At 45.1% G+C, this 14,297-nt stretch overlaps 1 protein-coding gene across 1 annotated transcript in view; it reads right to left on the bottom strand.

The window, feature by feature from the left end:
• usp54b (ubiquitin specific peptidase 54b) overlaps positions 1-14,297 on the bottom strand; it is a gene marked incomplete at its 5' end in the record, with an annotated part of 109,508 nt that overhangs the window by 54,915 nt on the left and 40,296 nt on the right. The window contains 3 exons of the mRNA XM_079492381.1: positions 6,874-6,956; positions 9,956-10,069; positions 13,511-13,645. Coding sequence (XP_079348507.1) covers positions 6,874-6,956; positions 9,956-10,069; positions 13,511-13,645 — 332 coding nt within the window. The remainder of the gene's footprint in view (positions 1-6,873; positions 6,957-9,955; positions 10,070-13,510; positions 13,646-14,297) is intronic.

The following is a 14,297-nucleotide window of genomic DNA, read 5'->3' as shown; positions in this document are numbered from 1 at the left end:
GCAGAAAAGCCACAAAAAACAAAAACAATCTATGAAGCCATCTATGAAATCTATATGAAAAATAATTGAGGGTCTCTTGCTTCATCGCTCTCTCAGCTAAGGGCCTGAAAAACACAAGAGAATTTCCAAATAATATATTATGTCTGCTCTCTGCATCCATACAAAAAAAGAAGGCTGGAGTCATTGAAGAGATGAATTACAAGGCTATATATGATGATGATTTATACGTTTAAACGTGAGATCAATTCCAATAACCAACCAAACGAAATGAAACAAAACGGAAAACAAACCTGTACGCTTTAAAACCGAGCGTGGTATCGACGGTAGACTCAGCAGAGGCAAAGAAAAACATCAAGCATCTTCTAATATGTCATATTTATACTGTACTGGCTGTCTCAGCATTTTGCTGCTATATTGACTTTTTTTCTGAAAACTTAACCCATTTTGACCTGAGATCAGATTCTAAAAATGTCTTCTACATCCTGACAGTTTTCTGAAAAAGCTATGTTTCTATGTCAGTCGTTCTTTGATTTTTCAAAAATAGCAGACCTACAAGCTCGTAGCGCGCCACTCGGTGGCGCGCTATGAGCTTGTAGATCTGCTATTTTTCAATAGCTAACGCATAACATAATGCTAACACCAAAAGGGGTTCCCGCCCAAAATGGGTTAATTTACAGCTGCCATTACGGTTTATTCGATATTTTGGTTGAATTCTTAATATTTGTTAGAAATAAGGCACTGCAAGTTTATTATAGCACATTTCAACAATAAGGCAATACAATAGATAGATATGTATATAACGCCCAGGATTCAAACCTTGGTCTCCCTCGTGGAAAGCCGACGTTTTCACCACTAAGCCAAAGGGAATTCGCTGTGTCTCGGGGTGGATATATTAGACTCTTAGCTCATCGGGCTGAGGTTGTGACTCTGCGACGCTCACCCCTCGTTTGACCTCCTCCCACGGGGAAACCCTATACGGGTTCACGGCACCAATGTAACGCCCGGGATTTGAACTCGAGTCTCCCACTTGGAAAGCCTATATCTTAACCACTAAGCCAAAGTGAATTCCCTATGGCTTGGGGGAGATATTAACCCATTTTGGGTGGGAAGTGGGAACCCCTTTTGGTGTTAGCATTATGCTTTAGCTATTGAAAAATAGCAGATCTACAAGCTCATAGCGCGGCACCGAGTGCCGCGCTATGAACTTGTAGGTCTGCTATTTTTGAAAAATCGAAGAACGACTGACATAGAAATATAGCTTTTTCAGAAAACTGTCAGGATTTAGAAGACATTTTTAGAATCTGATCTCAGGTCAAAATGGGTTAAGAGTTTTGGGTCATCAGGCTGAGGTTGTGAGACAGTCTGCTACATATACTGTACAGTAGATAGATAGATAGATAGATAGATAGATAGATAGATAGATAGATAGATAGAGTAACCTTTCACTGTTTTGCCACATTTGTCACAGTACATTTGCACACACCTGTGTGACATGGTCAGTCTATCAGGAGCACTGGGCAACTAACCACCTAGGGAGCAGTTATAAGGGGCTAAGTGCAGTCAAGTGTCTTGCTCAGGGACACTTTGACACGTAAGAGGACTGGGAGGTGAACCGCTGACCTTTTGATTACCACACGGCCTCTGAGTGACTGCCCACTAACTACATAGATATAAAAGAGCCAGACACCTCTTTGTCCGCTGCAAATTCATCGGAGCGACCTGTATAGAGCGTCGCAGTCTACTGCCAGGGCCCAGGAAATGATTCCCCGTTCATTTTCCTCATAGACATTTCAAAAAGTATTTATTTAAAGACCCTTTTAAGCCTCGTACAAAGCCAACTGGAGTTGTGAGAAATCATGACAACAAACAAAATTTTTCGGGCCGAAACAAATAATTAGAAAGAAGAAGAAAATGGGAGGTTACAACACTTTTTTTCTTGTTTTTCTTCTTTGTTTTATTATTTGTTTGGTCCAAAATATTGTGTTTATTGTCATGATTTGTCACGACTCGAGTTGGCTTTGTACGGCACTTAAAAGGTCTTTAAATAAATACTTTTTGAAATGTCTATGGGGAAAATGCATTGGGAATTATTTCCTGGGCCTGGCGTCGTCATGAAACTGCGACGCTCTATTGCAGGGTTCCCCAATACATTTTCCTCAAGGGCCATATTTTGACTAGGGAACCAGGCTGGGGGCCGAGTCCGCACGCGCAAAGAATTGGGTTTTTTATTTTTTCATTAATTAATAAAAAATGGTTCTCAACCAGTGGTCCGGGGACCACCAGTGGTTCTTGAGGGTGTGCCCAGTTTGACATGCATACGCTACTGACCCCCATTTAATGCCATTTATATCTGGGACACCCTTCCAAAACAAAACATTTTTTTTTTAAATTCTTCTAGGGGCCACAAGGGGGCGCTCCGCGGGCCGCAAATGGCCCGCGGGCCGCCTATTGGGGAACCCTGCTCTATTGCATGGAAGCATAAGCAAGGCGGAAGTCAAGCGGAAGACTGCCACTCAAGTGACTATAAGACCTGCCCCCCACCTGCCTCTGACTGGTCTAACGAACGTCCGCTCTGTGACCAGACAGTGGCCTTGTGGTTAGAGTGTCCGCCCTGAAGCTGGGAGGGTGGGGGTTCGATCCCCGGCCGGGTCATACCAAAGACTGTACAAAATGGGACCCAATGCCTCCCTGCTTGGCACTCAGCATCAAAGCGTTGGATTGGGGGGGTCAAATCAACTAATCAAATGATTCCCGAGTGCGGCACGGCTGCAGCTCACCGCTCCTTGGCTGCGGCTCACCGCTCCAAGAGATGGGGTCAAATGCGAAGAACAAATTTCACTGCGGTAACGTGTGTGACAAATCGTTTGACTTTGACTTTTGACGCACGGGGAAGCTTCTGCTGGCTTCCTTCCATGTAAGATGGCAGCCAAGATACGAGACACCCCAGAGCTAAAGGAGGGGTCTACCATTCTATGTCTATGACTAACTAACTATGGCTGTGGCTCAGGAGGTAGAGCAGGTCGTCCAATGATCCCTGGGTCGGCGGTTCGAATGCCGGCTCCTCCTGTCCACATGTCGAAGTGTCCTTGGGCAAGACACTGAACCCTACATGGCCTCCAATGAGTCGGTCGGTATGAGCTCGCCACCATTGGTGTGTGAATGTGGGAAGTGAGGACGCTGGCATCGACTGTTCGCCGCTTCACCTCCCAATGTACTGTATGGATGAATGAACCATTGTAAAGCGCTTTGAGCACTTGGAAAAGCGCTATAAAAATGCAATTCATTATTATGGCCACCCCCCTGAGTCTTTTGCCTCAAAATGAAAGCATAAAGACAAAGTCCAAAAGAATCCCGCTCCTAAAACAGGACATTTAAATCCAATTAAAAATAGTTATTAACAGCCTGGGCCATGGCTCAGTGGTCCAGGCACCTTGGCTGGTGATCCAGTCTGGCAGTGTGCCGCGGGTTCCACGCCTTTACTGCATGTCTCCCCCCCCCCATCTCTCTCCCCATTTCCTGTCAGCCTACTGTCTGTCCCTCCATAAAATATATAAAATAAAGAACACAAAAAACATTTAGATATAATAGTAATAATAGTTATTAACCCAGCATCCTTACTGTGGTGAAAGCTTTCGCATAAAACGGCAGATGGACAAGCTTGTCGATCTGCCGTTTTCACTGAAAGCATTCCCCACAACAACAGAAAACACTAAATTCATGAACTGCTGTGCAATAAAACACAGCACGGAAAAATATTCAGCTTTGAGTTACAGTGAAATGAACAGTACAGTACTCTGTGTGCGTGCGTGCGTGCGTGCGTGCGTGCGTGCGTGCGTGCGTGCGTGCTGAAGCAATTCCTTTAAGGATAACAATTAGAGTGTGTTCTCCCTCTCTCTCTCATCCTCCATGCTTGTCTGGCTGTTTCGCGCCCACGTTCACTCTGTTCTCTTTAGTGGCATACAGCAAAAACCACTCCACACATACGTGTACATGACCCACCCCCACCCCCCACCACCGCCACACACACACACACACACTCAGCCTTCAGCAGACTCCCAGGAGATGGTCCATCAGAGGCGTGTAGTAACAAGTTACATTTACTTTAAAAGGGCTAGGACACTGGTATAGCCTGGCTTCCATGGGCTGCTTCGCTGCGTTCCGTGAATTGTTTTTGCCACTCCGCTATACTCGGTCTGGCCAGCAGGCTGTTGACTCGTATTTCATCACCTGTCACGTACTGTATACGTATAGCCATGTTGTTGCTGATACGTCAATCGGCCAGCGCCACTCTGTCCATGCCTGGCTAATAAGCCAGACCGAATCAGCCGTTGGCAAAAGAAATTGCCTGCCGGCGGATTACGGTCTGGAGAGGCTCAATTGTACACCCATTTCCTACACCAGAGAACTGGTGTGGCCAATCGGTACACGGTATGCAATATGGGCGGGCTTTGGTACAGTGACGTTCAATGCTTGAGACCTTTGACTGACAGTAGCTCTGACCAATTGCGTCAAAGAGAAAATGTTTGCCCAGGCGGTGGCGTAACCGTCTGGGCACCCGACTGGTAATCCAGTCGCAGTGTGCCGCGGGTTCGACTCCCGAGCCCGACACGGCCTTTACTGCATGTCTTCCCCCATCTCTCTCCCGTTTCCTGTCAGCCTACTGTCTGTCCCTTCAAAAAAAAAAAAAACAATAAAAGGCGTAAGCCGCAAAAAAAATATCTTAAAAAAAAAAAAAAAGAGAAAATGTTTGAACCCGCCCCCCCGGGAAACAAGATCCATACACAGCATCTCCAGACTCAAATACCACACGACAGTGTGATTTGAGTCTGGCTTATTAGCCAGGCTAACTCTGTCCATGCTCCTCACTGGGAGACTCGACTCGACTCGAGAGTACACCCTACGGTAAAATCGCAAACGCTAGTTTGATTCACTAGTCCACTGTCAGATTCAGTAGTACCAATGAAAGCAATAAGGTACACCCGCACACTGTGTATCTGCTCGGCAGGAAGGTCCCTAGTGAGGAAGGTCCCTAGTGACCGAAACGTTGCTTCATTAAATAAGACAATACTCTTGTGCCGAGCATATTGTGTGTATGTGTGTGTCTGTCTGTCTGTCTGTCTGTCTGTCTGTCTGTCTGTCTGTCTGTCTGTCTGTCTGTCTGTCTGTCTGTCTGTCTGTCTGTCTGTCTGTCTGTCTGTCTGTCTGTCTGTCTGTCTGTCTGTCTGTCTGTGTGTGTGTCTGTGTGTAAGTGTGTAATGTGTATACACCTTAGAACTGTTTATTGGCATACAAACTCTCACAACTGGCCAATACAAATAAGGTTCTGTTCTTTCCACAAAATAATAGCAATGCTCGATAGTGGGCTCGATAAGGACCCGGCTCAATAAGCCTGCTCGATAAGGTGATCGTTATCAATAAAACCTTAACGAGCTCCATCCCTACTGTAGTGCCCAAGTCCAATACTTTGGCACTACGTGGTTGCCGACGGCCAGGGAGGATGTTCAGACGTGTGTAGAAGAACTGAGGTCCAAAACGTTCCCATTCAGTTGGTATTAAATCATATTTATTCAAAGTCCAAAGTCCTATACTTCAGTCTAGAAAAGAAATACAATAAAATAAACAGAAACGGCAAACAATTAACGCATACAGAGACCACCAGCCTAACACAGTTTAAAACAGTGTGCCTCTGCCTGTCAGCAACACCTGTGCCTAATCAGGGACAGGGCTAAATACCCCCTGTAACCATGGCAACCATGGTCCTGACCACGTCCCCATTTTGACATCGTCAATTAACATAGTCAAAGTCATAATGGCTCTTACACCTACCAAGGGCCCCTGCCGGGTGCCCATATATGGTAGATCCGGCCCTGGCTAGGACACTACTGGCCCTTGTTTGTGTTTTTCTCACACCTTAACCAATGTCCACAGTATCACATGGTACATGTTACAGTACACACATCTTATCTGAGGTGTGTAGATGTATGTGTAGATACAGAAGAAGAAGAAGAAGAATAGAGGGGTCCCTTCTTCTTCCTTTCCTTTTTGTTTCTATGGAACTACAACGATAAGGCAGGAACCATCAATCTGGAACTTCCTTTTCCCTCAATTCCCGATTTCCTCAATAAAAGCTGCAGGCTATACGAGAGCTTTTATTGTTATTCTTCCAGTTTGAGGGAAAGGAACTTCCGGATTGATGGTTCCTGCCTCATGACTACAAAACAATGACTACAACATGACGTAACCATATCATCCGCTCCCGACCGGTTCACACGGCAAAACCTGCTGACGCGAGTTTTACTGGGAGATGAGATAGGTGAGTTATTGAAGAAGAACAAAGGCTGTTACTGTATTGTATAGCCTATATATGGACAATGAAACTCAGCTGGAAACATGTTTTATTTTGATGTATTGTCATAATGAAACGTAATGTTGACATGGACGGCACACTGACTATCTACAAGATATAAAGGTTTGCGCTTCATTTCAAAAAAGGTTGCCGACCCCTGAAAATGGAACATCACAGAAGCGTGTGTTGTTGTGATGGAGAGATATATAGGCACCCGTTCCTCTCTCTCATTCACCCTCTGTCCCCCATGCGTGTGTGTTCTGTTTATAGGCTTCTGTATGTGGACCCTCTGGGGCCGATCAATCAAAGTGCTGATTGATCACTTCCACCCTTTCCTTATTTCATTGACTGGCAGCCTGGGAGTTTTTTTTTTTTTTTATATACCGGTAACCGCTTTGAACTTCCTGGCGTGTGCGTGCGTGCGCGCATGAGTGTGTGCGTGCATACGTGCGGCCATGCGCACGTGCGTGTGTGTGTGTGTGTGTGTGTGTGTGTGTGTGTGTGTGTGTTGTTGTGTGTTATCTTACCAGAGTGATGTTGTAGAGATGTAGTGCACCATCTGAATGAAGGGCAGAGGGTCCGACGTCGCTCCGCAACTGTTACATACACACTACAAGCGCGCGCGCACACATACACACACACACACACACACACACACACACACACACACACACACACACACACACACACACACATACACACGCACACGCACGTAAAAATAGGCTACGTAAGTATATGCCATGTCAGTTTTAACCTATAGTCTTGCGTAGCCAGACAACTATTCCACAATTTCTGAACGCTACCGTATATAGTCTGGAACTGCACCTCCTGCAATCCGAGAACGGAAGCTGTCCTCATTTTCCGTCACGAAAATATATGAAAATATACATTTTATTTTAGAATTTTCATTTTTGCTTAGCAGCAAGCTATGTATGTTTAGATGATTTTTTATTTTTATTTTTCAAATAGGAGGAGGTGTCACATTAGCTTTATTATCGCTTGTTAATTTTCAGAGCTTCCGTTGCTCCAGACTGTATTGTATACAGGAGGCAACAGTAAACTGGCTCGCAATACTAGTTTTAACCACCCAAGCCTAAATCTAAAATAGCACACCTGCGACCAAATATAAACTCTTAATAGAATATTGATGTCAAAAGAACATAAATATTCTATTAGAATTTTATTTTCAGCCTGTGTGTGTGTGTGTGTGTGTGTGTGTGTGTGTGTGTGTGTGTGTGTGTGTGTGTGTGTGTGTGTGTGTGTGTGTGTGTGTGTGTGTGTGTGTGTGTGTGTGTGTGTGTGCACGCGTGTGCGTGCGTGCGTAAATGGCTGCAGGAATTATTGCAGAAACTATAAAATTGATGAATAATTGAAAGGGGTTGAGGACCTTGGACAAATGCCTGTTCACCTTGTGCGTGCGTGCGTGCGTGCGTGCGTGCGTGCGTGCGTGCGTGCGTACGTGCGTGCGTGCGTGCGGAATTTGAGAAATAATAGATACAGTGAGGAACATTTTCCTGGAGAAATGTGTTTTGGTTCAAAAGGATTTGTGGAGTAAATGGCGCTTATGCATTCACACTGGCAGATACAAACGATGCAAAGCCACACAGCATATTTGTATCTCAGTGTCTTTGTAGCTGAAGTTGAAACCAGCTTTTGTAGCAGCCACAGACGTTCTGATGACTTTGTATATCCATGTCGCTGCGTGGCTTCTGTTGAAAATGAACGGCCTGTATGTTTGTAGATGCCAGCTTAAACGCAGCATTGACGCCTATTTCCGTATGTACCTCGGTGCCGGTGACGCCTTATAACGCCTTTTTTGAATAACAATGTATTACGGTGGTCAGCTGTGCGTCCACTTTCCCCTCATATCACTCCCGTTTTTCGATCCAGTGGAAAAACAAGAATTCATACATTATGAATTAATAACCAGCTGCTGCAGTATATGTCCAGACTTGTGCTATGAAATGTAAATACGGAGGCCTATATTTCTACTTGTCAAACCGGTCATAATGAATAAATGTGGTGCATCCTATTTACTGCACATTCAAATGTATGTATCTAGGCCTACAGTTAGGCCAATGATAACAAGTTCAGCGATGCGTCTCTTCTTCATGGCGTGCAGACTATGGGATGTCGTAGGTTGTTGCTGGAGACAAGGCAGCCAATCAGCAATCAGAAGTACTCGTCAGACTCCACTGATCATATTCGAAGGCAGTGGCAGATTGACTTGGAATGTCAGATAGAAGACAATACTTGGACAACAATTATAGGAAATACACTTACTATTTTGAGTTGCAATAATGATAGAGAAAGACAATTCAAAATTTTACACAGACTCCATTATACACCTCTACTGAGAAGCAAGCTTGGTCTCAGCTCTCCTAACTGTAATAAATGTGACACGGAAGTTGGTACATATGCGCATATGCTTTGGAAATGTACAAAGATACAGGTGTTTTGGAATGAGGTGAAGAATGAGCTGGACACCTTGCTTGGATATAATTTGAACTTGTCACCTCTCCAGTGTGTACTAGCAGCTAAGGTATCCAGTGCAAGGACCAGACACAACGCCAAATTGGTTGGAATACTCTTATACATAGCGAGGAAGACTATACTCAAGCTTTGGATTCATAGAGACGTTCCTACACTGGATGATTGGTACAAGGAGGTAATGACTGTGGTTCCTCTGGAGAAACTGACTTATCTCCTCCGTGATAACATGGAAGGGTTCACAAAGGTATGGGAACCAGTCTTAGATACAGTGGACCCTTCTAGACTGTGCTTCAATGTACCTTATTGAACGGTAGTGAATAACAAAGACTCTGGTGACCTGTAATGTAATCATGTCAAGACTGTGGTGTACTCGTTTTGTGTTTTGTGTTTGTTTTTTGTCTGCATTGTAATGTCTGTATTGTGGTTCTTGTTGTTTTCCTATGTTATGTTGAAAAAAGAAAAATGTGTGGTTCTATATACATTGAATTGTGATTGAACAGTTGTGAAATCTCAGAGCCTCAATAAAAATACATTTAAAAAAAAAAAAAGAAGTACTCGTCAGTATGGTTGCCAGTGTTGCCAACTGTCGTGACAGAAATACGCTAACCAACCTCCAAAAAACAGCCAAGCAACTGCGAGGGCCAAAACCAGCCAAGTTTGCCTGGAAATAAGTGGCCTTGGCAACCCACTTACCCACTGACTACCGGTGTCGGTCTGGTCGTGCAAGTTTCATAGCCATTCTATGACCAGCTTTGCAGCTGGTAAAAAAACGGTTCAAACCGGAAATGGACAAAATAAAAGCTTATGCTTTATATGGGGACACAGCTTTTTGAACGCTAATTTAAGGCCAATTCATAGTCCATAGCAGTTTTTGGTGAAGTTGTGAGGTTTTGATAATTTAGAATTAGACATTTAGAAGTTAGGTTTATAGGGGTTGAGGATAGAGTTATCACTATTTTATACTTAGTTGTGCGCCAATGTCACAAACAGATAAAATCCTCATTTTCCTCCCCGTGGTTGTGTGTGTGTGTGTGTGTGTGTGTGTGTGTGTGTGTGTGTGTGTGTGTGTGTGTGTGTGTGTGTGCGTGTGCGCGTGTGCGCGTGCGTGCATCTCACCTGTTCAAACAGCGTCATAGCAAACTTCTGGTGTGGTATACAGTGTTTAGCTGTACAGATGTCCTCTCTGCTCTCTGCACTGATGTGGAAGTGGATCCTCATCAGCAGGTTCTCCTAATGAAACACACACACACACACACACGATGAACGAGAGTGTGCACTCTATGTGTGTGTGTGTGTGTGTGTGTGTGTGTGTGTGTGTGTGTGTGTGTGTGTGTGTGTGTGTGTGTGTGTGTGTGTGTGTGTGTGTGTGTGCATGTGCGTGTGCGTGTGTGTGTGTGTGTGTGTGCGTGTGCGTGTGCGTGTGCGTGCTCTTGTTAATCTGATTGAGGGAACAGCATCTATATTTCATAGGAAGCTGCCCGATTCCCTGACTGAACACATTTACTGGCAATCGATCATACAGCGACTCTCAGTCACACACACACACACACACTTTGCACGCACACACACACACACACACACACTTTGCACGCACGCACACTTTGCACGCACGCACATGCGCTCGCTCAAAGTATGGACTTTTGGAGTATAGAAGGAAAGAAAAAAAGAAAGGCGTATAGTTCGCCCAAATAATTACTTATTTTCTATCGATTACACTCCCCATGAAGCCTTGAATTCATGGAGATTTTTTGGGTTTTTTTGTGAAATTGAAATTAAAGTCACTGATGAATATTATTAGCATATTGAATACAGGGGAACGACTCTACGTTGCAGTGTGTGTGTATACTGAGTCCTCACCTTACCTCATTCAAAATAAACTGAAGCACTTCATTGTTCAATGTGCCCTGCCGCCCTACACCCCCTCCCCCCCCCCCCCCCCGCCCCCTCTCTCCAACTCTCTCTCGCCCCTCTCTCTCTCTTGACTGATTGCACCATCCCTTGTTAGCTGGGAAGCAATTATCTGTATCGATGGCTCCCTACCTAGATAAACGCAATCCATAGCCTTTAAGCACACGCATGCATGCATCCTCACACACACACACACACACACACACGCACACACACACGCACACACGTCGCAGGGGCATGTTCTAGACATAGGCAACCTATAGGCAGTCAGTAGTACGTTTCGTGTTTCATCATTTCAAAACCGCAAAATGGTGTTGCAACGCATGCTGCTTTCTTCACTTGCATAACATTGTGATTGACAACAAAATTAAAGTGTAATTTCCCGTGAAGATGGTGATCTCGCCTCGGGTGCCGGGATTAGCCAGTGACACCCTGCCGGGATACCGGCGCCACGTGACAGACGAATAGGAAATGATTCTCATCATGGCGTCCAGGCTCTTGTGAATGTCAGGTGAAATGGGCTGTTTTTCTGTCTTATAGGACAGCTCAAGACACCAGGCAACACTTCTGCAGTGGTTCCCAAACTTTTTCATGTCAAGGACGCCCCAAATTAACCCATTTAGGCCTGACGTCGAAATATAAAAAACGTTTGCTCTGAAAGAATATATATTCAAAGATTTGTGCCGCATTTTTACGATTTTTCAAAAATAGCAGACCTACAAGTTCATGCGCTATGAGCTTGTAGATCTGCTATTTTTCAATAGCTAAAGCATAACATCAATGCTAACACCAAAAGGGGTTCCCGCCCCAAAATGGGTTAACATTATGCTAACGCAAAGGTCCTGGGCCTGGTGAGAGCAGGAGTGGACCTGGTGAGACGTAGGAGGGGCCTGGACAGGACAGGAGTCAACCCACACAGAGCCTATAGTCCTTCCATGCGCCAGAAGCGTACCTCCCAGCCCTGGCATGCAGAGTAGTTCTGGAGTAGTTCCAACGGATTGCGTAGCCCTGGTTTTGCCCTAGTCACTGATTGAGGGTAGATGGGACGTAAGTCGGGACTTGATCACTGGGTCACCCGAGTGAGGGGTATGATGTTCGAGAGACCCAAAACCCTGATGACCTTGGGATACATCCCTGAAGATGCGTCCCAGGTGCATCCATGCGATGTTTTTTTGTTATAGGTTCCATTTGTATACTCAAATGGACCCATAAAGGTCCATTTGGTTCCAAACTATCATTTAGCTGGGGGGCCCCCTGGAACTCTCTCAAGGACCCCTGGGGGTCCCCGGACCCCACTTTGGGAAGCACTGCTCTAGTCTGTAAGTATGCAGTGGTGTGAAGTAACAAGTACAAGTACATACTGTAGTTAAGTACAATTTTCTACTACTTTTTGTACTTCAAGTACGTTTTGATGCCCATAGCTGGAGCTAACTTTGAGAGAGTGTTAACTTTGAGAGAGTGTATAAAGTTCCATTTGTACACTCTCAGCATTAAATTAACATTGAATTTTACAATATACTTTGGGGTCCCAGAAGTAGAAATGCCATTAAATGGAGGTCCGTATAGCCTAATGCATATAATCAAATAAAATGGTTGAGAATCACTGCTAGAGCCGTAAACATCTCTTATAGAGGGGGGTCCCTGGCATATCTTTTCTAATGGGGGTCCGCGAGCTAATGAGTGTCAATTTGGGGGTCCAAAAGTTTGGGAACCACTGCTGTAAAGCCTCCCCACAACAACAACAATAACAACAACAACAATCGAAGACCCACAGCAATCTCACAAAACATCCCATTAGTTTTCGTTTGGTTTCCGTTCAATAAATCGGTTCTTGATTGATGCTGCTGCTGCTGCTGCTGTTTGCATGCGGTCCTCGCTTGGCGAAACGCACGCCATGCAGTCCAACTTACTACAAATTATTATACCAGACTGCAGCAAAAAAAAAGGCCATGGAGTTCATTCATTCCAACAGCGCAGACAGAGGATCTGTCCTGTCCTGTCCTGTCCTGTCCTGTCCTGTCCTGTCCTGTCCTGTCCTGTCCTGTCCTGTCCTGTCCTGTCCTGTCCTGTCCTGTCCTGTCCTGGACACATTGAAGCCTCCCACTGACCTTATAACGCTAACAACCTGCTCTCTCTTCTGTCCTGTCCTGTCCTGTCCTGTCCTGTCCTGTCCTGTCCTGTCCTGTCCTGTCCTGTCCTGTCCTGTCCTGTCCTGTCCTGTCCTGTCCTGTCCTGTCCTGTCCTGTCCTGTCCTGGACTGCAGCCTCCCACTGACCTTATAACGCTAACAACCTGCTCTCTCTTCCATCTGTTTGTGCGTGCGTACGTGCGTGGCGTGCGTGCATGACTCCACCCATGTTACGTCAGAACCCCTATAGTCGCATTCTATCTCGCTCTAGCGAATGTCTCGTCCTTCTGGTTCCTCTTCTTAAAAATCTGAACTGGGGAAAGGCTGCTTTCTTGCAGAACATCCTAAACTAAAATAATATCGGCCATTTTAGGAATTTACTTACAGTAAATAACCGTTCATGTATTGTATGCAACTGTTTAAACTGATCGTGGTCAACACAATTGTCTTTCTGTGTTGTTCTCGTATGTTATTATGTGTAATATTCGGCATCATTGTGAATGAGGGTCTCCCTCAATGATCTCTCTGAGAGTCTCATGGAAAGGTTGAACGAGTGTGTGTGTGCGTGCGTGCGTGTGTGTGTGTGTGTGTGTGTGTGTGTGTGTGCGTGCGCGTGCGTGTGGTTGGTGACTCACGAAGCACTCTGCGGCGTCATCCATGATTCCCAGCTGAAAGCGCTGTTCGTCCTGGAAGGTCTTGGCCAGCGCGCTCCGCAAAGCATCCGACGGAAGCACGCGCTCACTGCTGAACTGGAACTGAGCAAAGATACTCTGCAAATAAACACACGCACACACACACACACACACACACACACACACACACACACACACACACACACAAATGCTGACTGTGAGTTCTTCCACTTAATACCGTTACAAATCGTCGCTGTGTCGGGCAGAAACCTCCCATCTCCAGATTCTAATTTATATATTTTTTTTTTCTTCTTTATTTTTGAGTGGTGCATGTTTGTGTGTGACTCATGTGTGACTCATGAGTACCAGTAGGGGCGCTGTCGCGCCAGAAACAGAGAGAGAGAAATAGTGCTGCACTGTTGCCTGCTAATGAGAGCGCGCGCGAGAGAGAGAGGGGGGGGGGGGGTTGGTGTAAGGGGGGGAGTTGCACCACTCAGTTCACACGGGTGGGATTTTTCGTAAATGAACGCCCCACTTGATCATACTACAGCATCACACAAACATATCAAAAGTGGCAGATCTACAAGCGTGTGCGAAAACGGACAAAGTTTTGAGTTTGAGCATCTGCTACTTTTGATGCTTTCGAATTATTATTATTATTATTATTATTATTATATGAATCCTGAAATGTTAACAGTTTTGGACATAATGAGGTTTCCATCCGACAGAGATGAAAATATATGAAAATATATGTAATATATATAAATAATATATATATGTCGCAGCTATA

The sequence above is a fragment of the Electrona antarctica genome (assembly GCF_951216825.1).
Source record: "Electrona antarctica genome assembly, chromosome: 22".
Classification (NCBI taxonomy): Eukaryota; Metazoa; Chordata; class Actinopteri; order Myctophiformes; family Myctophidae; genus Electrona; species Electrona antarctica.
Note: the sequence above shows the minus strand (reverse complement) of the source record. Positions and strands in the feature narration are given on the sequence as shown.